Source organism: Arvicola amphibius, chromosome 8 (assembly GCF_903992535.2).
Source record: "Arvicola amphibius chromosome 8, mArvAmp1.2, whole genome shotgun sequence".
Lineage (NCBI taxonomy): Eukaryota > Metazoa > Chordata > Mammalia > Rodentia > Cricetidae > Arvicola > Arvicola amphibius.
Genome location: NC_052054.1, coordinates 94,707,363 through 94,725,189, shown reverse-complemented (window position 1 = coordinate 94,725,189; position 17,827 = coordinate 94,707,363). Strand labels below are relative to the sequence as shown.

Genomic DNA, 17,827 nt, shown 5'->3' with positions numbered 1-17,827 from the left:
GATCAGAGCAATAAATATCTATTTTCTCAGTGTCAGGTATCTGGGCAGGTGTCTGCCACATAGGCTTCAGTGAGAGGCCATTTGGGGCAGTCAGTCCGTGTTAGATTCAGCAATGGAAGAGTCATCTCTAGTCTCTCCCATAGTTGACTGGAGCTCTCCCTTAGTTTTTTTCCTCCTTCTTTACAGAATGTAAACAGGTCAGATGACAATACATTACAAGGAGGGAGAAAGAGAAAGGAAGAGGGATATTGAGAACAGGGGACATTATTGAGAATGGGGACAGTGAGGAGACACGTTAAGGGACTAACTAGTCCAAAATGTGTAGGGCTAAATAGAAATTCAGGAGAGAGTTGATGTGGATGCATCCCCAAAAATAAGCTAATAATAAAAATAATAATAAAAGGGTTTGTATGAAAGATGAGATTTGAGCCATTTGTCATTTCATAAACTAATCTTAGCAATAGCATCCCTCTGGCTATATTTGTTAGATGACGCCAACTACACTTATATTGCTGACACTCCAGGGAGAGAGCATTAAACAAGAACATGTGGATCACAACTTTGGATCATGACAACCCTGTTAAGGTCTCCAAAGAAGTTTGAATTGTGGGGGATAGAAATAGGATGAGCAGAAGAGGAGGAAAGGAAAGGCAGGAAGAAAAGAAGAAAGAGAGGGAGGGAGGGAGGAAGAGAAAAGGGAGGAGGGAGGAAGGGAGGGAGAAACATAAGGAGAAAGAGTGGAGACAGCGAGGAGACATGATTTGGGACTGGCAAGCCCAACGTGTGTAGGGCTAACTGGAAATTCAGGACTGGTTGATCTGGTTACATTACTGGTAGCTTGTAAAGAGAATTCCATCATTTTAGGGGAACTCAGTTCTTTCTTAGGACCTTCCAGGGTGGAAGGAGACCTCAGATTATGGAGAATAATCTGCTTTCTTCTCTGTTTAGTTTTCAATGTTAGTTAAATCTGCAACAACAACGAAACCTTTTTCAACAATCCCGACCTTGGTGTTTGACTGAAAAAGCAGAACCCTTAGCATAAACAAGTTTCCATGTAAAGTTAGCCACCTTTCCCATATACAGTCACAGAAGTGAAGCAGTTTTTAAGGGAAAACAAGGTATCATATGGTCTATATCTTCTTCCCGTCTGCTTCATTTTGATTTCCGTGAGAATCACATTTTATAAACAAGTCATATTTGTCCAAGTGGGTATTTTGGCTTTATCACAGAATTGGGAGAAAAGCCATTTTTTTCTTTCTTTCTTTTCTTTTTTTCTTTCTTTCTTTTTTTTTAGACAGCCTTTGATTGCCGGCATGTATCTTATGATGTCTGTTGACACTGTGATACCACCAGGAGAGAAAGGTAATGACTGCTTAGCATTTACATTAACTCATCAACTAATTTATAAGAGCAGATTCACGATAACGTTCTATAAGCTTATAGAATGATCAATATTTATGTATATATCTGAAAAATAAACCAGTTTTTTAGCATCCTTGGATTTTAAATGAATTTTTAAAAATTACTCTAAGCCAGTGATTTGTTGGTTTTCCAATATTTATTTATTATGCCAAGAATGAAGGTCCTGGGTTGGTCATGTGTTGTATAAAGACTAAATATTATTTTACAAACAAGCTATTCATTCTTCAGATGTAGAATTTTAACTGCATAAGGTACAGTGGTATAAACTATTACATGGAAAGGTTCAAAATCAAGAGGATAGAAAACCCAGCACAGCTCAGGCTTAGCATTTAAATACAGTAATCTCTCTATTTGCAAAATGGAAATAACAACCTAGTCTTCCAAGATAGCATAAGAATATATATGGCATCATTGATCCAATGAAAATGTCACATTGAATGTGTTATGTTTGTTTAAACGGGAATCTTTTAAAGTTAATGTTTAATATGGTTTATCTATTACTGTTTTTAAAATCTATTTTAAAAGCATATTTATTTAATATTTATTATTTGCTAAGGAAAAAAGGAAAAGTATATGGAATGAGTCCATTGGAAATATGAACTACAATTTAGTGATTGTAGGTATTTATTTTAAAAATTCTTTTTGCACTAACATAACAAATTTAATTTTTTTCAGCAAAATAAATTTCAATAAAAAGGTAACAGATCAGGCTTCTGTCTGCATACAGAGTACTTTGATTTGCTCCTTATCATTCTCTTGTTAAATATACAAAAACTTGAGGGGGAGTTAGGATCCAAGTATATTGTATGAAAAAGATTTGAATAAATAAATATGAGGCATGAGGCTCATAATGCATCTTCCTAAGATGTCTGGCACAGAATAAGTATTTCCGTCTGCTGGGTAATGAATGAGTGCTTGTTTCACAAGAAAACTAAGTGCTGTGCCAGCACCTGAGACTACCTCACACATACTTTTAATTAAAAAAAAACATGTTTTCCAACTGCATTGTGACTTCCGTCTGTGTTTCTGTTTCCCACAGTGGTGAATGCTGATATTTCGTGCCATTATAACACGTATCCAATGCATGTGTTTGCCTACAGGGTCCATACTCATCATTTAGGTAAGGACTCAAGCTGAATGTTAAATTATAAATATTTGCCATATGCTTGCTGGCTCAATAAACATGAAATTGGAGTTTTACTAGACCTTAAGTACAACTTTATCAAACTCCTTGAATTCTTACACGGTTTCATCATGATTTTATTAAGATGTCAGTACTTTGAATTCTGAAACTATTTAGGTTTTTTTTTTTTTTTTTTGAAAAGAGAGTAAATATGAGGTGTGGCCTTTTGCTATTCTAAATGTTTGTTATATTGCACGATTCTGATTTGTGTTTATTAAGGTAAGGTAGTAAGCGGATACAGAGTCAGAGACGGACAGTGGACGCTGATTGGACGCCAGAGCCCGCAGCTGCCGCAGGTGCGTAACTGCCAGCTTAATGCTTTTCTTGGCACTTCTCTCGGTATGCTGACGATGCTTTCCTTCTGAGAAATGTTTCTTATGAATTCTCCGAGAATTGTGTACACTTTCCTTTGATCCTGCTCAACTCTCCAGCTTCCCACCGATCCACCAGACCTCCCTACCCGACTTCAAGTTCTCGTTTTTTCTTGCTTCGTGGTTTTTGTTTTTGTTTTGCTCTGGAGTTCAGTTTATGTTGCTGACTGCTCTTCTGAGTGGACCCTACCCAGGAATGCGGTCAACCTAATCAGGTGTCATATCGTTAAAGAGAACGAGCTCTCCTACCAGCAGCCCCCAAATGACAGTAGTTTCTCGGCTGGTGGTGGGACTTTGCACCTACCTCTCCCACCCGCCTTCTGGGATTCTCTCTCCTTCGAGTTTGCACAGGTCTTTTTCATGCTGTAATTTCATATGTGCAACTGCCCTGCTGTGTCCAGAAAGGACTGTTTCCTTGAAGTCGCGGTCACAGTCTTCTGCCTTCTCTTCTGATGCAGTCTGGTGCGATCTAGACATGCTATTTAGGGCTGAGCATTCCAACCTGTCCTCTTCTCTGCTTGTTGCCCAACTGGGGTCTCTTGTGAATCGCCCTTTGCGCAAGGGAAAGCATTGTGATGATGGTTGAGAGGTGCACGGATCTGTGAGGACAGTAATGTCACTAGGAGCCATCTTGATATGCTGTCAGCAAATCCGTCCCAACGTTCAGTCAATTACAGAAATGTCTTTTAGTCCTATTGGGCATTGGGGGCTGTATAAATAGATTTTGTTTATTTTAGAGTCTGGCACTTGTGCTCTAATGTGGAATTAATGAATTAAGGGAGAGCTCATTTTATCTGGCAGTGATTTGTGCAAGGATCGGGAGAGTCGTCTGTGTGTCTGTCTTCATCTTCTCTATGCACAATGCTCCAAACCTCATATTCAAGCATGTAATTCTGGGTAATTGTAGTCATTTTAATGAGTTGTTAAACTTGTCTTCTGGGCAGGCCTTCTACCCTGTGGAACACCCAGTAGATGTTACTTTTGGTGATATCCTGGCAGCAAGATGTGTGTTCACTGGTGAAGGAAGGACAGAAGCCACCCACATCGGGTAAGATTCTACACTTCCTCCTATTCCAAGACAGTATATCAGGTTAAGTCATTGTTGTAGGTAATAGTTATCTCCAAGAATAAATTAAACACTTTGGTATCTTGGGAAATTACAACAAAGTCACATTATGTCACTCCCAAGCTGATCGGTTTGGAAACGTCTTAGACTGTGGCCTTGCTTGTGCCTACAATATTTCTTCCTGACTCATCTTTCCTTTGCATGTTGTAGTTATGAAAGACCATGTTTATTCTTTGGACTCGTCTTAATAAAGGTAATAAGATGATTGTGAAAATTTGTTTTCACAGGAACCCTTTTGCCTTATCTTAAGGTTAATAAAACTAACACTCAGACCCATGATTCTTTCTGTGTGCTGAAGCAGTTTTCCAGTCTATAATTATCAGTTGCTAGTCTACTAAGTGAGTATGTATCCGTCCCCTTTCTAATAGTGGATGGCAGGACATAACTACTTTTCAAAATTCTGACACTCCATCAAATAATTTTAATTTTTGTCATAAAAACATATTAGCAATTTCTAAAGCATTAAGGTCTCTTCAAAAACTTAGATTAGATATTTGAAATGAGGGGCAAAGTGTCTTGGGCTTTCTGTTAGAAAAGAATGTAGGTTGTGAGGTGGTTGTGCACGCCTTTAATCCCAGCACTCAGGAGGCAGAGGCAGGTGGTTCTCTGTGAGTTCCAGGCCAGCCTGGTCTACAGTGCAAGTTCCAGGACAGGCTTCAAAGCTACACAGAGAAACCCTGACTCAAAAAAAAAAATTAATGTGTATGCTTCCTTTTCATGTTAAACTAGGCTCAAAGCAACTTACTTAGTCTACTTAGAAGCTTGAGAAGTTACAGAAAATAAAGTTAATGTAGAAAGAGTGTTTTCAGAAGAGCAGTAACTGCTTACAATGAACCACATGGGGTAGAAGAAAGGAAGGGCTGGGGAGCATTTGAGAATTTTTTTATGTCACTGTATTAGAGTGGCTTTCATATTGTATGATGTTTCTTAAATTCTGAGAGAAGGCTGGAGCAAAACAACAAAATTATTGAATTTTCATAAAAGAGGGAGGCTTGACAACGTGGACACAATTATACTGGAAAGAGGAGTGGGGCTGCTCCTTCTGTAACCGTCTTTGACACTGGAGGGAAAGCGAGCCACAGTGTATTGATCAGCTGCTCTCCGTTCTGTGCTCTTGTGGGCCCACAAGAATGGTAGTTAAGTGCCAGAGGTTATTCTGTTAACCTTCTCAGTAAGTAAACAAAGCAGTTCAAAATAAACGCTTTCAGGGCATTCCGTGTATTGATTTGCAAGCCTAAGTGTGAGGAAACTAGAATATTTTAGCCTCAAGGACCGTAACAGTTTGGGTAGGGGACTTACAACCTTGGCCGGATTCTATCCTTGGAGTTTTTTCTCTCTGAGGTAATTTCCACCATAGAAATTAATGACCTGTTAGAGTGCCAGCATGAGAAGCCGGAGTGATCCCAGGAGGCCTCTTTCAGTTTCATGAGTATAGAATAATTCTAGTCTTTTTAAAATTGTACAGTTTGCTTTCAGATAATACCCTAAAATGATGATACTACTCTATCCTTTAGTAACTCTCTTGTGAGATAAAGTAAATACTATTCTTAATACAAAAGAAAGAGAAATGGATTATAGGAAATTAAGTTATCTGGTGAGTCTGTATTTTGAATAGGAATTCGTACTACAGATACATTTTTCTAGAAGAATAACAAACAAATGAGACAAGTTTGAGAAATCTAATCATGAATAAATTTTTACTGTAATTCTGCTTGCCTATGGTACTTAATGTGCCTTTCCAGTTTAGAAAGATAATGTCTTTAGTGTTTCTGTGTGTTGTACATTAACAGGTATAATCTCCATAGGATACTATAGGTTCACAGTTGAAAATGTACACAGTGAATGTGTGTGTCTGTCTGTGTGATTGTGTGTGTGTGTTCGTTATTAAATTATACTCTGTAATCTTCCCTCCCATCTAACATGTCCATGTATAGGCAGGCAAGTCCACTGGATGAAGGTCTAACCCAGAGCTTGAAGCAGTTAGATATAAATCATAGTTCCTCCAAGCTAGTGTGAGACCCCATGATGTTTTTCGAGAATTATCATCTAGACTTTGGACATTTTCCCTACACCACCTCAAAACCACATTGGCTTTGGCCCACTACTAGGAAGATTTTCAGTTGTGTGATATTTCATAGAAGTCAAGTTAAATCCAGTAAACTTAACATTTTAGAACTAGATAAAAGTTTGCTTAGAGGAAGCAATCATGGTCAACAGTCAAAGGGCACATTCAACAGGGAGACTTAGTTTCCATGGTAGAGATTCATTTTAGAACATTGCCAGTGGAAAATAGATCTAGGCATGGTGTTCCACACTGGTTTTCCCTGCCCAGTGAGTTCAAAACCAACCTTGACTTTGACTGGACTTTACAGGAAGATAGCATCTCAATCAAGACAAAAATATGTTGATTTAACAACTTGCCTGCCTGTCAGGACTGAATAGAAAAAGGAAAGATGGAATATTACACAATAGGACTCTGTCCAGCCTTTAAAAGAATGAAGACTGATTTGTTACGACATGGATAAATCTGACTTTGTCCCAGGTAAAAATAATCCAAGAACAGAGAGACAAATGCTGAACGATGCTACTTTTAATAATACCACATTTATTTGAGTTTTGTGTGTGTGTGTGTGTGTGTGTGTGTGTGTGTGTGTGTGTCTGTGTATTGTACGCAAACACCTGTGTCCTACAGTCTGTGTGTAGAACTCAGAGGACCGCTGGAGGGAGTCATTTCTTTCCTTCTACCTTATGGTCTCAGGGATCAAACTCTGGCCCTTCAGCCTGTTGGCAGGTGCCTTTATCCACTGGCACATGAATGGAAAAATGGTGAGGTAGGGATCAAGTCATGTTTAGCAGGAGCAAGAGACAGTGGGAACAAAGTGGGAATGAGTAGGAATTGTTCATTGGAGTGTATAAATTTTTAAATAGACAAGAAAATAGCTTTTCATTTTCTCTTAGACAAAGTGACAATATATAATGATAAACATTTTAAAAATAAATAAATTTCAAGTATCTGACTATGAAAAAGTGATATTTATGCAAAGTGGTAGATGCACTAAGGCGCCTTAATTATTCTTTGTTATATGAACATGCTAAAACATAATATTGTTCCTAATAAATGTGATTAATTAAGATGTGTCCAGCAAAAGAGGTGTTAAAAGTATATTTTAAGCAATGTATTTAAATCTAGATAAATTAACAAATATACCCAAGGATAAAGTGTCATACACAAATATACATTTATCTTAAGATATAAAATGATACATAAGACCCCAAAAAAAGTTTATACTAATAACATTATGCAAATGAGTTTGTGAAGATTTATGTATTTATGCCTAATGGTGGTGCCTATTTTACATTCAGTGAAATACTTCTCTAAATTAATTTCAAATGTTTATTCTGGTTTAAACAAATAAATAGGCTCTATTTAAGTCAGTCAATTGAGCTAATTAAGTCAGCTAATCATCCTAGAAGTTTGTAGACTAAAATGTCTAAGGCCTGAGGATCATCAGGTGGCATTCACCTGCTGGTCGCACTTCCTCTCTGCTCACAGTCACCCTACACACCTTTCTCTTGTTGCCTTCCTTCTCCTCTGTTCACTCATTGTTATAGCATGCGTATATGTATATGCCTATACATATCTATTTCTAAATGTAACCTACTCAGTGCGTTGCTGAGAACTGCCGTGTGGGTGCTAAGAATTAAATCCAGGTCCTCTGGAAGAGCAGTCAGTGTTCTTAACTCTGAGCCATCTATCTCTCCCGCCCCTCGGCCACCATAATAACACACTTCCTCTAACAAGACCACCCTACTCCACAAGGACATACTGCCTAATAATGCCTAATAATTTCTTTGGGAGCCATTCTTTCAAACCACCACATCTACTCCCTGCCCTTCCAAAGGCTTGTAATCATATCATAATGCAAAAATACATTCAGTACAACTTCAAAAGTTCCTATAGTATATCACAATCCCAAGCTTTTTTTTTTTTTTTTTTTTGGTTTTTCGAGACAGGGTTTCTCTGTGGCTTTGGAGCCTGTCCTGGAACTAGCTCTTGTAGACCAGGCTAGTCTCGATCTCACAGAGATCCGCCTGCCTCTGCCTCCCAAGTGCTGGGATTAAAGGCGTGCGCCACCACCGCCCAGCCCAAGCTTTTTTTAAAAGTCTAAAAGTTCAGAGTCTCTTGAGATTCCTGTAATCTTAACGCTTATCAACTTTACTCACCTACTCACCTATAAACATCAAAATCAAAAAGCAGATCACATACTTTGAACATACAATGACACAGGATGTACATAACCATTCCAAAACCTAGAGAAGGAAGCATAGCGAGAAAATACTGGACCAAAGCAAAACTGGAAGCCAGCTGGACAAACTCCAAACTCTGCATCTTCATGTCTGATGTCAAAATGCTCTTCAGATCGCCAATTCCTTTCCGTTTTGTTGAATGCAACACACTTCTTTCTTCAGGCCAGTTCCACTTCCTGTTAGCAGCTTTTCTTGGCAGGTATCCCGTAGCTCTGCCATCTCCAGCATCTTGAGGTCTGCAAGGCAATCCAGGCTTCAACTTTACAACTTTACAAAATGGCGTCTCTAGGCCTCCATTCAGGGATATCCCTCACACATTCCTGGTCTTAGAAATCTTTACACACAGAAGCAAATTCCATAGCCCCTTTTTTCTGCTGTTTTCTATGGTTTTTCTTCACTGCCTATGTTTGGCTGTTCTGGAACCTGCTCTGTAGAACAGGCTGACCTTAATGCCAGCCTCTGCCTCAGCAGTGCTGGGATTAAAGGCGTGTACCACCACACCGCACTCTGAGTTTTTCTTTAGTTCCTTTTCACAAATTGGAAATTTAGCTGGGTGGGATCTTGCCTTGAGGTCAGCACTCCGTTTATTCCATTTCTTAATCCATTTATCTCCTTGAACACAGGATTTAGCTCTACTCCACTTCCTGGTGCCCCTTTTCTCAATCTCTACATTTTGTGTTTTTGTTTGCTCAGACTGCTCCTTTTCATTATAAATTTTCATCAGAGATAACACCAGTAACCAAAAAAAAAAAAAAAAACAGAGTCTACATTAGGCTGCTTGAAATTTCCTCTGCCAATGGAGTTAATCCAAAACCTTTCACTTTTTAGCCTCAGGCAGAGTTTTCAGACAAGGGCAGAAAGCAGTCACATTCTTTAACAAAATTTCACAGGAATGATTTCTAGACAGCATGCTAACATTCTTCTCTTTTGAAACCTCTTGAGCCAGACCCCACACTTCAAATCACTCTTAGCACCACTGTCTTTTATCCTTCTACTGATATGGCCCATTAAGTAGCATTTAAAACATTCCACTGCTTTCTTAACTCAAACTCCCGAAGTCCAAATTTATCCAAACAAACACATGGTCGGGCCTTTCATAGCAATACCCCAGTTCCTGGTGCCAACTTCTGTCTTAGGGTTTCCATGGCTGTGAAAAGACACCATGACCACAAAAACTCTTATAAAAGCAAATATTTAATTGGGGTGGCTCACTTACAGTTCAGAGGTTCAGTCGGTTATGGTGGGACATGGCAGCGTGCAGGCAGACATGCTGCTGGAGAAGGAACTGAGAGTCCTCCATCTTGCAGGTAACAGGAAGTAGACTGAGACACTGGGCAGTATCTTGAGCATATCTGAGACCTCAAAGTCCACTTCCACAGTGACACACTTCCTCCAACAAAACCACATATACTCAACAAGGCCATAATTCCTAATAGTACAACTAACTCCTTTTGGGGGTCATTTTCTTTCAAACCACCTCAAATAGATATGGAGAGAGTGTACAGCCTTGCCTTGTTTCTGATTTTAATGGAAATACTTTGAATTTCTTTTCTTTTAAGGCTAATTATTAGCTGTGAATTTACTATAAATTTATTATGTTGGGGTATAGCTCTTGTATCCTGTGCTGGTTAGTTTTATGTCAAATTGACAGATGCTAGAGTCATTAGAGAGGAAGAAGCCTCAATTAAGAAAATGCTTCTATAAAACAGGCATGTAAGCAAACCTACAGGGGATTTTCTTAATCAGTGATAAATGTTGAGGGCCCAGAGGGTGGTGGTCTTGAGTTCTATAAGAAAGCAGGCTTAACAAACCATGTGGACCAAGCCAGTAAACAGCTCCCCTCCATTAGCCTCTGAATCAGCTCCTTCCTCCAGATTCCTGCCCTGTTTGAGACCTTGCCTTGACTTCCGTCAATGGTAGACAATGATGTGAAAGTATAAGGCTAAACAAACCCTTTCCTTCCCCGCTTCCTTTTGTTGGGAAAAGCATCCCTAGCTAGGACACATTCCAAGTCTAAGACTTCTATCATGAAGGGCTATGATTTTGTCTTTCAGTATGTTTATGTGGTGCATGACATTTATTGATTTGCCCGTATTGAACCAGCCCTGCTTCTCTGGAATGAAGCCAACTTGATCGTGGTGTATAATCTTTTTGATGTGTTCTAGAATTTGGCTTACAGGCATTTTATTGAGAATTTTTGCATTTATTTTCATAAGGGATATTTTTTCTTTTTCATTGTCTCCTTGTTTGGTTTTGGTATCAGGGTAATAGTGGCTTCATAAAAAGAATTAAGCAATATTCCTTCCATTTCTATTTTGTGGAATAATTTGAAGAGTATGGCCATTATGTCTCCTTTGAAAGTCTAATAGAACTCCGTGCTGAATCCATCTGACTCTGACTTCTTGTTGCTGGTGGTAGGAGCATTTAACTAATGTTTCTATTTCACTAGGGGTTATGGGTCTTGTATTAATCAAGAGTTCTCTAGAGGAACAGAACATCTAGAATGAATCTATGTATATTAAAAGAGAATTTATTGCCAAAGCTTATAGGCTGCCATCCAGCTAGTCCAACAATGTCTTTCTGCTGATGGGAAATCCAAGAATACGAGAGCTGTTCATTCTAAAAGGCTGTATGCTTCTGTTTACCTTCAGTAATCCTTGGAAGCCCAAAGAATCAGTTCTAATAGCAGCCCAGGGATGCCTTAGCGTCATAGATGAACTTGCCTGTGAAAATGAGGGCAAGCAGGCAAAAAGCCAAAATTTGCCTTCTTCCACGTCCCTTTAATATGGGACCACCCATTCCTCTCAGAGCTCATGATTTTCTGACTTTAGGTGGCATCTTGATGCCATGAAGAAGTGCATAGTGAATAGGTGTTTGCTTGGGATTGCTGCACTTCCCTGTTTGCTTTTCTTTCCCCGAAAAGGTCATTAAAATGACGTAGATCAGATTTGGAGTAAGAAGCCCAAATGATTTCTGAAGCATTATCAGAGCTTCTCCTCGCTGCAAGAGCCAATTCCCGAGGTCTCCCAGGGTCATACGTTTTCAGAGCTTACAGGAATCACATCCTATTTGGGAAAGATTTTTATTTTTTTTCCCCTTTTGCTGATGTCATCTATGTTGCTATGGAAAAGAACTGCTTGCCGCCTGACGCTGCTGGAAAAATCAACACTGATGAACATCTCCAGAGCAAACAGTCTACTTTAGAGCTGGTTTTTGATTAGGCTTGCTAAAAATTGTTACAGCTGATAACCAAAAAGAAGTGTTCTTTTTCCAGCACTACGTTGCCATACAAGCCTTCTGAAGTACGTGGATACAAAGCCTTCTCAGTTTCCACAGAAAATCTTAGATACCTGGTAGCCTCTGTTGACTGAGGAAGAAAGCGTGTTTTGTAAAGACTGGGTGTTATTTCTATTACCTGGAACGGTTTTCTTAGAAATAGCTGTTTTGTTGTTTTAAGCATCCATATTTAGCATTATCTATCAGCTGTGCAGTAGTACATGTACTTCCTGGGTAAGACGTGTACCCTTAGAAGAGGTTAAGCAGAGACTCTTTTGTTTCTTGCTCCTTCGCTCTAGTTGCAAGGTCAGATATCAGGGGTATGCTTATGATGCTTGAGGTGGCACATGACCATAAAAAGGAGGCAATGGATCCAAAACAAGTTTCTAGACATTGGACAGTAAGTGTACTTGTACTTAATACATGATATTCCTATTGAAGTATTTTAAATTTTACCATCTGCCCTGGTTTTGTTTCTGCTGACTTGATAATATACCCTGATAGAAACCAGCTTAAGGAAGAAAGGGTCTATTAGCTCTCAATTCTGGGTTACAGACCATCTCTGCATGGAGGTAATGGCAGGTAGAAATTGAAGCAGCTGGTGACATTTATTGTCAAGAGCAGAAAGAAAATGATTGCATGCATCTGTATTCTGCTCACCTTGTCCTAGCTCAGGACCCCAAAGCAGGGAATGATGCCACCACTGTTGGGCTGGTTCTTCCAATCAAGAAACTTACAAATGGTCTTGCCTGCAGGTGAACCTAACCTACATCATTCTCATGGAAACGCCCTTTACAGATGTCCTGCTTAGCTTTTACTATGCACTTGTACAGGCATCTGAGTGTGAAGTCTCGATTGATGGACTGCCTAGATCAGATTAGTATAGTGTCTTGCATTTGGGGAATTTTCTTGATTCTTAGTTGATGTAGGAGGGCCCAGCTCACTGTAGATGGCACTATCCCTAGGCTGGTGTCCCTGGGCTTGTAAGAAAGCTACCTAAGTTTGAGCATGCAAATGAGCCAGCAGATAGTGCTCCTCCATCATTTTTCCTTAAACTTACTCCTTGAGCTTCTGCCCTGAATTTCTTTAATGATAGACTGTAACCCGTAAGTTGACTCACGCCCTCTCCTCCCCTAATTTGCTATTGGTCAAAGTGTTTTTCTCAGAGCAGTAGAAATAAACCAGAATACCACATGATCCTAGCTTCCTGAAAGTTGATAATTAGAACGGTGTAATTTATCAAAAATGGAATTTATTTATGGTTTTTTAACATGGGTGGTAAATAAAGAATAAAATGATTTGGGAGGGGAAAAACTGCATCTCTGAGCTATTTAAACACCATTTTCACCTGTGCTATTGGGTAACGTCCACAGAGGACTCAGACATTAATATTCCATTGTTAGGTGGAATTACACCTTTGATAATGTGATTTTGGTGTTTGAGATTGTGATACAGATGCAGTTTTCTCACTGCCGAGTCCATTGTTGGCAGATTTACTGGCTTCACTTACGCTGCATTAAGGATGTGTTTTGTATGAACCGTTTCTAGCGCTCTATCTGCTTGATTTCCCCTACAGTGGCACATCGAGTGACGAAATGTGCAACCTATACATTATGTATTACATGGAAGCCAAATATGCAGTTTCCTTCATGACCTGTACACAGAATGTGGCTCCGGATATGTTCAGAACTATACCAGCAGAGGCCAACATTCCAATTACTGTCAAATCTGACATGGTTATGATGCATGGCCATCACAAAGGTGAGTGGGATATTTAACAGAGTATCCTGTGATCTGGGGCTTCGTAGTTTCATTTGTTGTCTCGCTTGATTATATGATGAATGTAAAATCATTTTAGCATCTTTAGTCAATCATTATGCATGCATAATATCCCCTCTCTTTCTTTCATGTGCAGTCTCTACTCGCTTACGTCTCCATCAAAACAGTCAAAAGAGGTCACTGGGAAAATGGTTCACTTGGTACATTGCTTAGCATGAAAGCCTGAGGCCCTGAGTTCAGATCCCCAGCACTGATGTAAAAAGCTAGACACAGTGGTACACATCTGTGCACATTAGGAAGGCAGAGACAGAGGACCCTAAGCACTCCAGCCCAACCAAATCATGGAACTCCTGACTCAATGTCTGGAAAAATAAGAGTTATTCAGAAAGGCATCCAGTGTTGACATATGGCCTCCACAAACTGATGTACAGAAACATTCACGTCCATACGCACACACATGAATATATATACAGTGCATATACACATACACACACACACACACACACACACACACACACACGACAAATATCAGCCAGTGATGAAAAAACTGTTAGTTTTGTGACCAATCCCACCAATATAATCCTCTCTTCATATAATTCCTGTGTTACTTTTACCTCATTCCTTCCGTAGGCAGAAATGACTTACATGATTTATAATCTGTACCATATCCTGAATAGTGAAAATGCTTATCATTTCCAACCATATCTGCCTAATGTGACTTTTCAAGTAAAATATAATTCTTGATGTTCCTGGTCTTTGCTCTTAGAGTTTGATTCTCAGATTCATGTTTTAGCTTATTGCTCATCTGCACAATGGTCCTCCTCGATGGCTATTCCTTTAGTTTAACATTGTAAAACACACACCAACCCGGTCTCACTGCATGAAGTTGTACCAGGCTTTTATTTTTAGGCCACTGCAAGCTCCCAAATCAAGACATGGAGACTTAATATTAGTTATGAATGCTCGGCCTAGCTTAGGCTTATTTCTGGCTAGCTCTTTTAACTTAAATTAACCTGTTTCTTTTCATCTACCTTTTGCCTTGGGTCTTCATATTTTTCTTTCTTTCTGTATATCTTACTTTCACTGCTCCTAGGCTCTGGATGGCTGGTGGCTGCCTGGTTTCTTGCTCCCCATGTGTCCCCCTCTTTCTCCTCATTATCTTCTTCTTTTTTCCTTTCAAGCATAGATTTCTCTTCCTATTTATTCTCACTTAGCTCCGCCTAAACTTTCTTTACCTAGCTATTGGCCAGTCAGCTCTTTATTAGACCAATCAGGTGCCTTAGGCAGGCAAGGTAAAACAAATGCAACACATCTTTACATAGTTAAACGCACACTTCCTTACTTTGTTAAGCAAATACAGCATAAAAAATGTAATACATCTTTACACAGTTAAATTAATTTTCACCAAACGAAGTATGCTGAGACCTTTGTAAATTCAACCATAAAATGCCACAGCAGCTAGTAATCAGGTCATTTACTAAAATGCTAATATATTTAGAGAATATAAGTTTATATTTTCTTGAAGTATATTAAATTATTATTAAAATCAATTTAAAAATAAATGAGTACTTTGTTGAAACATTTTTTCTTTTAAAAGATTTATTTATTTATTATGTATACAACATTCTGCCTCGATGTATGCTCGCACACCAGAGGAGGGCACCAGATCTCAGTACAGATGGTTGTGAGCCACCATGTGGTTGCTGGGAATTGAACTCAGGATCTCTGGAAGAGCAGCCAGTGCTCTTAACCTCTGAGCCATCTCTCCAGCCCTGTTGAAACATTTTTAATGCTCAGTAATTAATGTTACCAAAAAATAATAGTTGCTCTGCTTATATAACAAACCAGGTAACTGATAGTTATGCTGGGGGTGGCAGAAGATTGTGAATGAGTACATTTCTAACATAAAGATTCTTGATAATGTAATCAACACAAGATTCTGAGTAATACTGCTGTTAAACTAATAATGTATGTAATATATGCTGATAATTCATGCTCAACTTCTTTAATTCTTTACAGAAACAGAAAACAAAGACAAGACAGCTCTAATCCAGCAGTCAAAGCATGAAGAGGAGGAGGTATTGGAGCAGGGTACGTATCCTTACTTCTGTAATTATCCTATGAAAGTATTCGTTGTCCAAATAGGCAGCCAAACTATGAAGCCATCAAATAGTTGTCTCTGTATCAACCTCAAACCATATCAAGACTGTTCTTATATGATACATAATTTATGAGGAAATGATCAGTTGTGCTTAGCCACAAGAGCAAAATTCTTTAGTGTGACTTAGTCCTCGTAGTCTTCTCCACCTTTGCTTCGGTTTATTTCCTATTGTAACTTTTTAATATAGCTCATAGACGTTCAAATAGAGCCGTGAGAAACAAGCCTTGGGCTGCTTTTGAAATCCAGTATACTTTTTCATTTAAATTATGATGTTTATTAACTATATTTGCCTTTGAAGCGAAAAGAAATTGAGAACTAAGCCTGCCTGTTTCTGTCACTATTCTCTGCTCTCAGCAGGGCAGGATGGACTGCTGTTATACACTCAGAGCTTGTGTTACGTTGCCGTGAGTTAAGAAGCACCACTTTTCCTGTGTCCTGTGCAATAGGACTGTTTATAGCTATTACGTCATAAACTACATGTGCTGACAATGAGAAAGCACTCTCCAGAGTTTTGGTCTCTTGCCAATTGTTTAGAAAATAATGTTTTGTTTTAGGTATTAGAATATATCTCCAATTAATTCATTTCAGATTAAATATGATACGTTTGTAAACATTAGCTTAATATTAATGCAATAACTTGTCAATATAAGAAAATAAATAAATGTTTTCTATTGACAGTGTGTGAAAGTTTGGGCCATGGAGATAGCTCAGTGAAAAGAGCACTTGCTGAGCAAGCATGAAGACAGAGCTCAGATCTCCACTACTCACATAAAAGGCAGGCAGGCATGGTGGTCCATCTGTAACCTCAGAGCTTGGAAAACCAAGACAAGAGATTCCCCAGGGCACGCTGACTAGCTAGACTAGCCAAAGGGGTGAGCTTTTGGTTCAGCAAAATAACCTCCCTCAGGAAAATAGAGTAGAGATGGGTTGAAAAAAACCTGCATCAGTCTCTGACTTACACACACACACACACACACACGGGCACACACATCTGTGCACCCATAAATGCAAACACACATAAATGCATACACACCACACTCACATATACAGGCAACAAAAGAAAACACCTTATTAAAGTAGAGCATTCTAAAATATAGCTTAGCTTCAGGTGTTTCTGTGTTTCTGTTAAATCTGAAACAGGGAGATGATTTTGCACTAAAAACCTGTGGGTATAACTTAAAACAGCTAAATTTATCAGTCCTGTTGAAACATTTGTAAGGAATGCAGGATTCGCAGCCTGATTACAGGCACTATTAACAGAGCTTACAGTTACTATGCTGAAACTTGCCCAGATTTACAAATAATTATTTTGACGTTGGACACAGTTTGAATTCATGCCTTTGAAATAATTTGTGCACTCTTAAAATTCCTTCACAACTGCTAATGTGCATGTGATAGTGTTGAATGAGAGCGCCGTTTGTAGATGCGTAAACTAAGGCTGGACTATCATTTCCTCTTCGCGTTAGTTTAGTTAGTTGGTCAAGGTTAAAAACCTAAAATCCCTATGAGCAAATCATTCTTACTTCGGGTTGTTGTTGTTGTTGTGTTTTTTGTTTTTGTTTTTTCAAGATCAAGTTTCTTTCTCTGCATAGCTTTGGAGCCTGTCCTGGAGTTCACTCTGTAGAACATGCTGGCCTCAAATCATTCTTACATCTAATCACTAAAATTGAGGGAGTTTCACCTATACCTATTATCCCTTAAAACGCCCCCCAAAAAAACCCTTCTTACGTGCGATGGAATTACCCTTTGTTTTATAGCATCAAACTTTAAATGTGCCCAGACTCTTGCGAGTTCCAGAGAAGAATTTCCCTACAGTTTCTATTTTCTTCTACTTATAATTTAAAAAGAAAAATACTATACAGAAAATAATATAACTTGGAAAGCCATATTCTTCTGCCTCAGTCTTGGAAAGTAAGCCCTGGTGCTCCCATGTTGGAATGGCTCTATCTATTATTCCCCCAATATTCTGTGAAGTAATAACTCTCAAAGCCATGCCAATGGCCACTGCCGTCTCTGTGTAAGCCCACTGGTCAGTGGAGGACATCAGCTAAGGATTCAGTAGAGACACAAAGCTATGCACATTCATACAGATTATCTGATATATTAATGAGGTCAATCTATTTCTTTACAATGCATAAGATGGATCTATGCATTACTGAGAAAACAACCTATTCTTCAAAGAGACATTTATTTTCACAAAG

General features: G+C 38.9%; 1 protein-coding gene across 12 annotated transcripts in view; it reads left to right on the top strand.

Annotated features, from left to right (window-relative positions):
- Pam (peptidylglycine alpha-amidating monooxygenase) overlaps positions 1-17,827 on the top strand; it is a 289,362-nt gene that overhangs the window by 211,301 nt on the left and 60,234 nt on the right. For all 12 annotated transcript variants that reach the window (XM_042055489.1, XM_038338643.2, XM_042055490.1 and 9 more), the window contains exons 9-14: positions 1,295-1,362; positions 2,462-2,542; positions 2,825-2,901; positions 3,921-4,024; positions 13,263-13,447; positions 15,485-15,556. In XM_042055489.1, the coding sequence (XP_041911423.1) occupies positions 1,295-1,362; positions 2,462-2,542; positions 2,825-2,901; positions 3,921-4,024; positions 13,263-13,447; positions 15,485-15,556 (587 nt within the window). The remainder of the gene's footprint in view (positions 1-1,294; positions 1,363-2,461; positions 2,543-2,824; positions 2,902-3,920; positions 4,025-13,262; positions 13,448-15,484; positions 15,557-17,827) is intronic.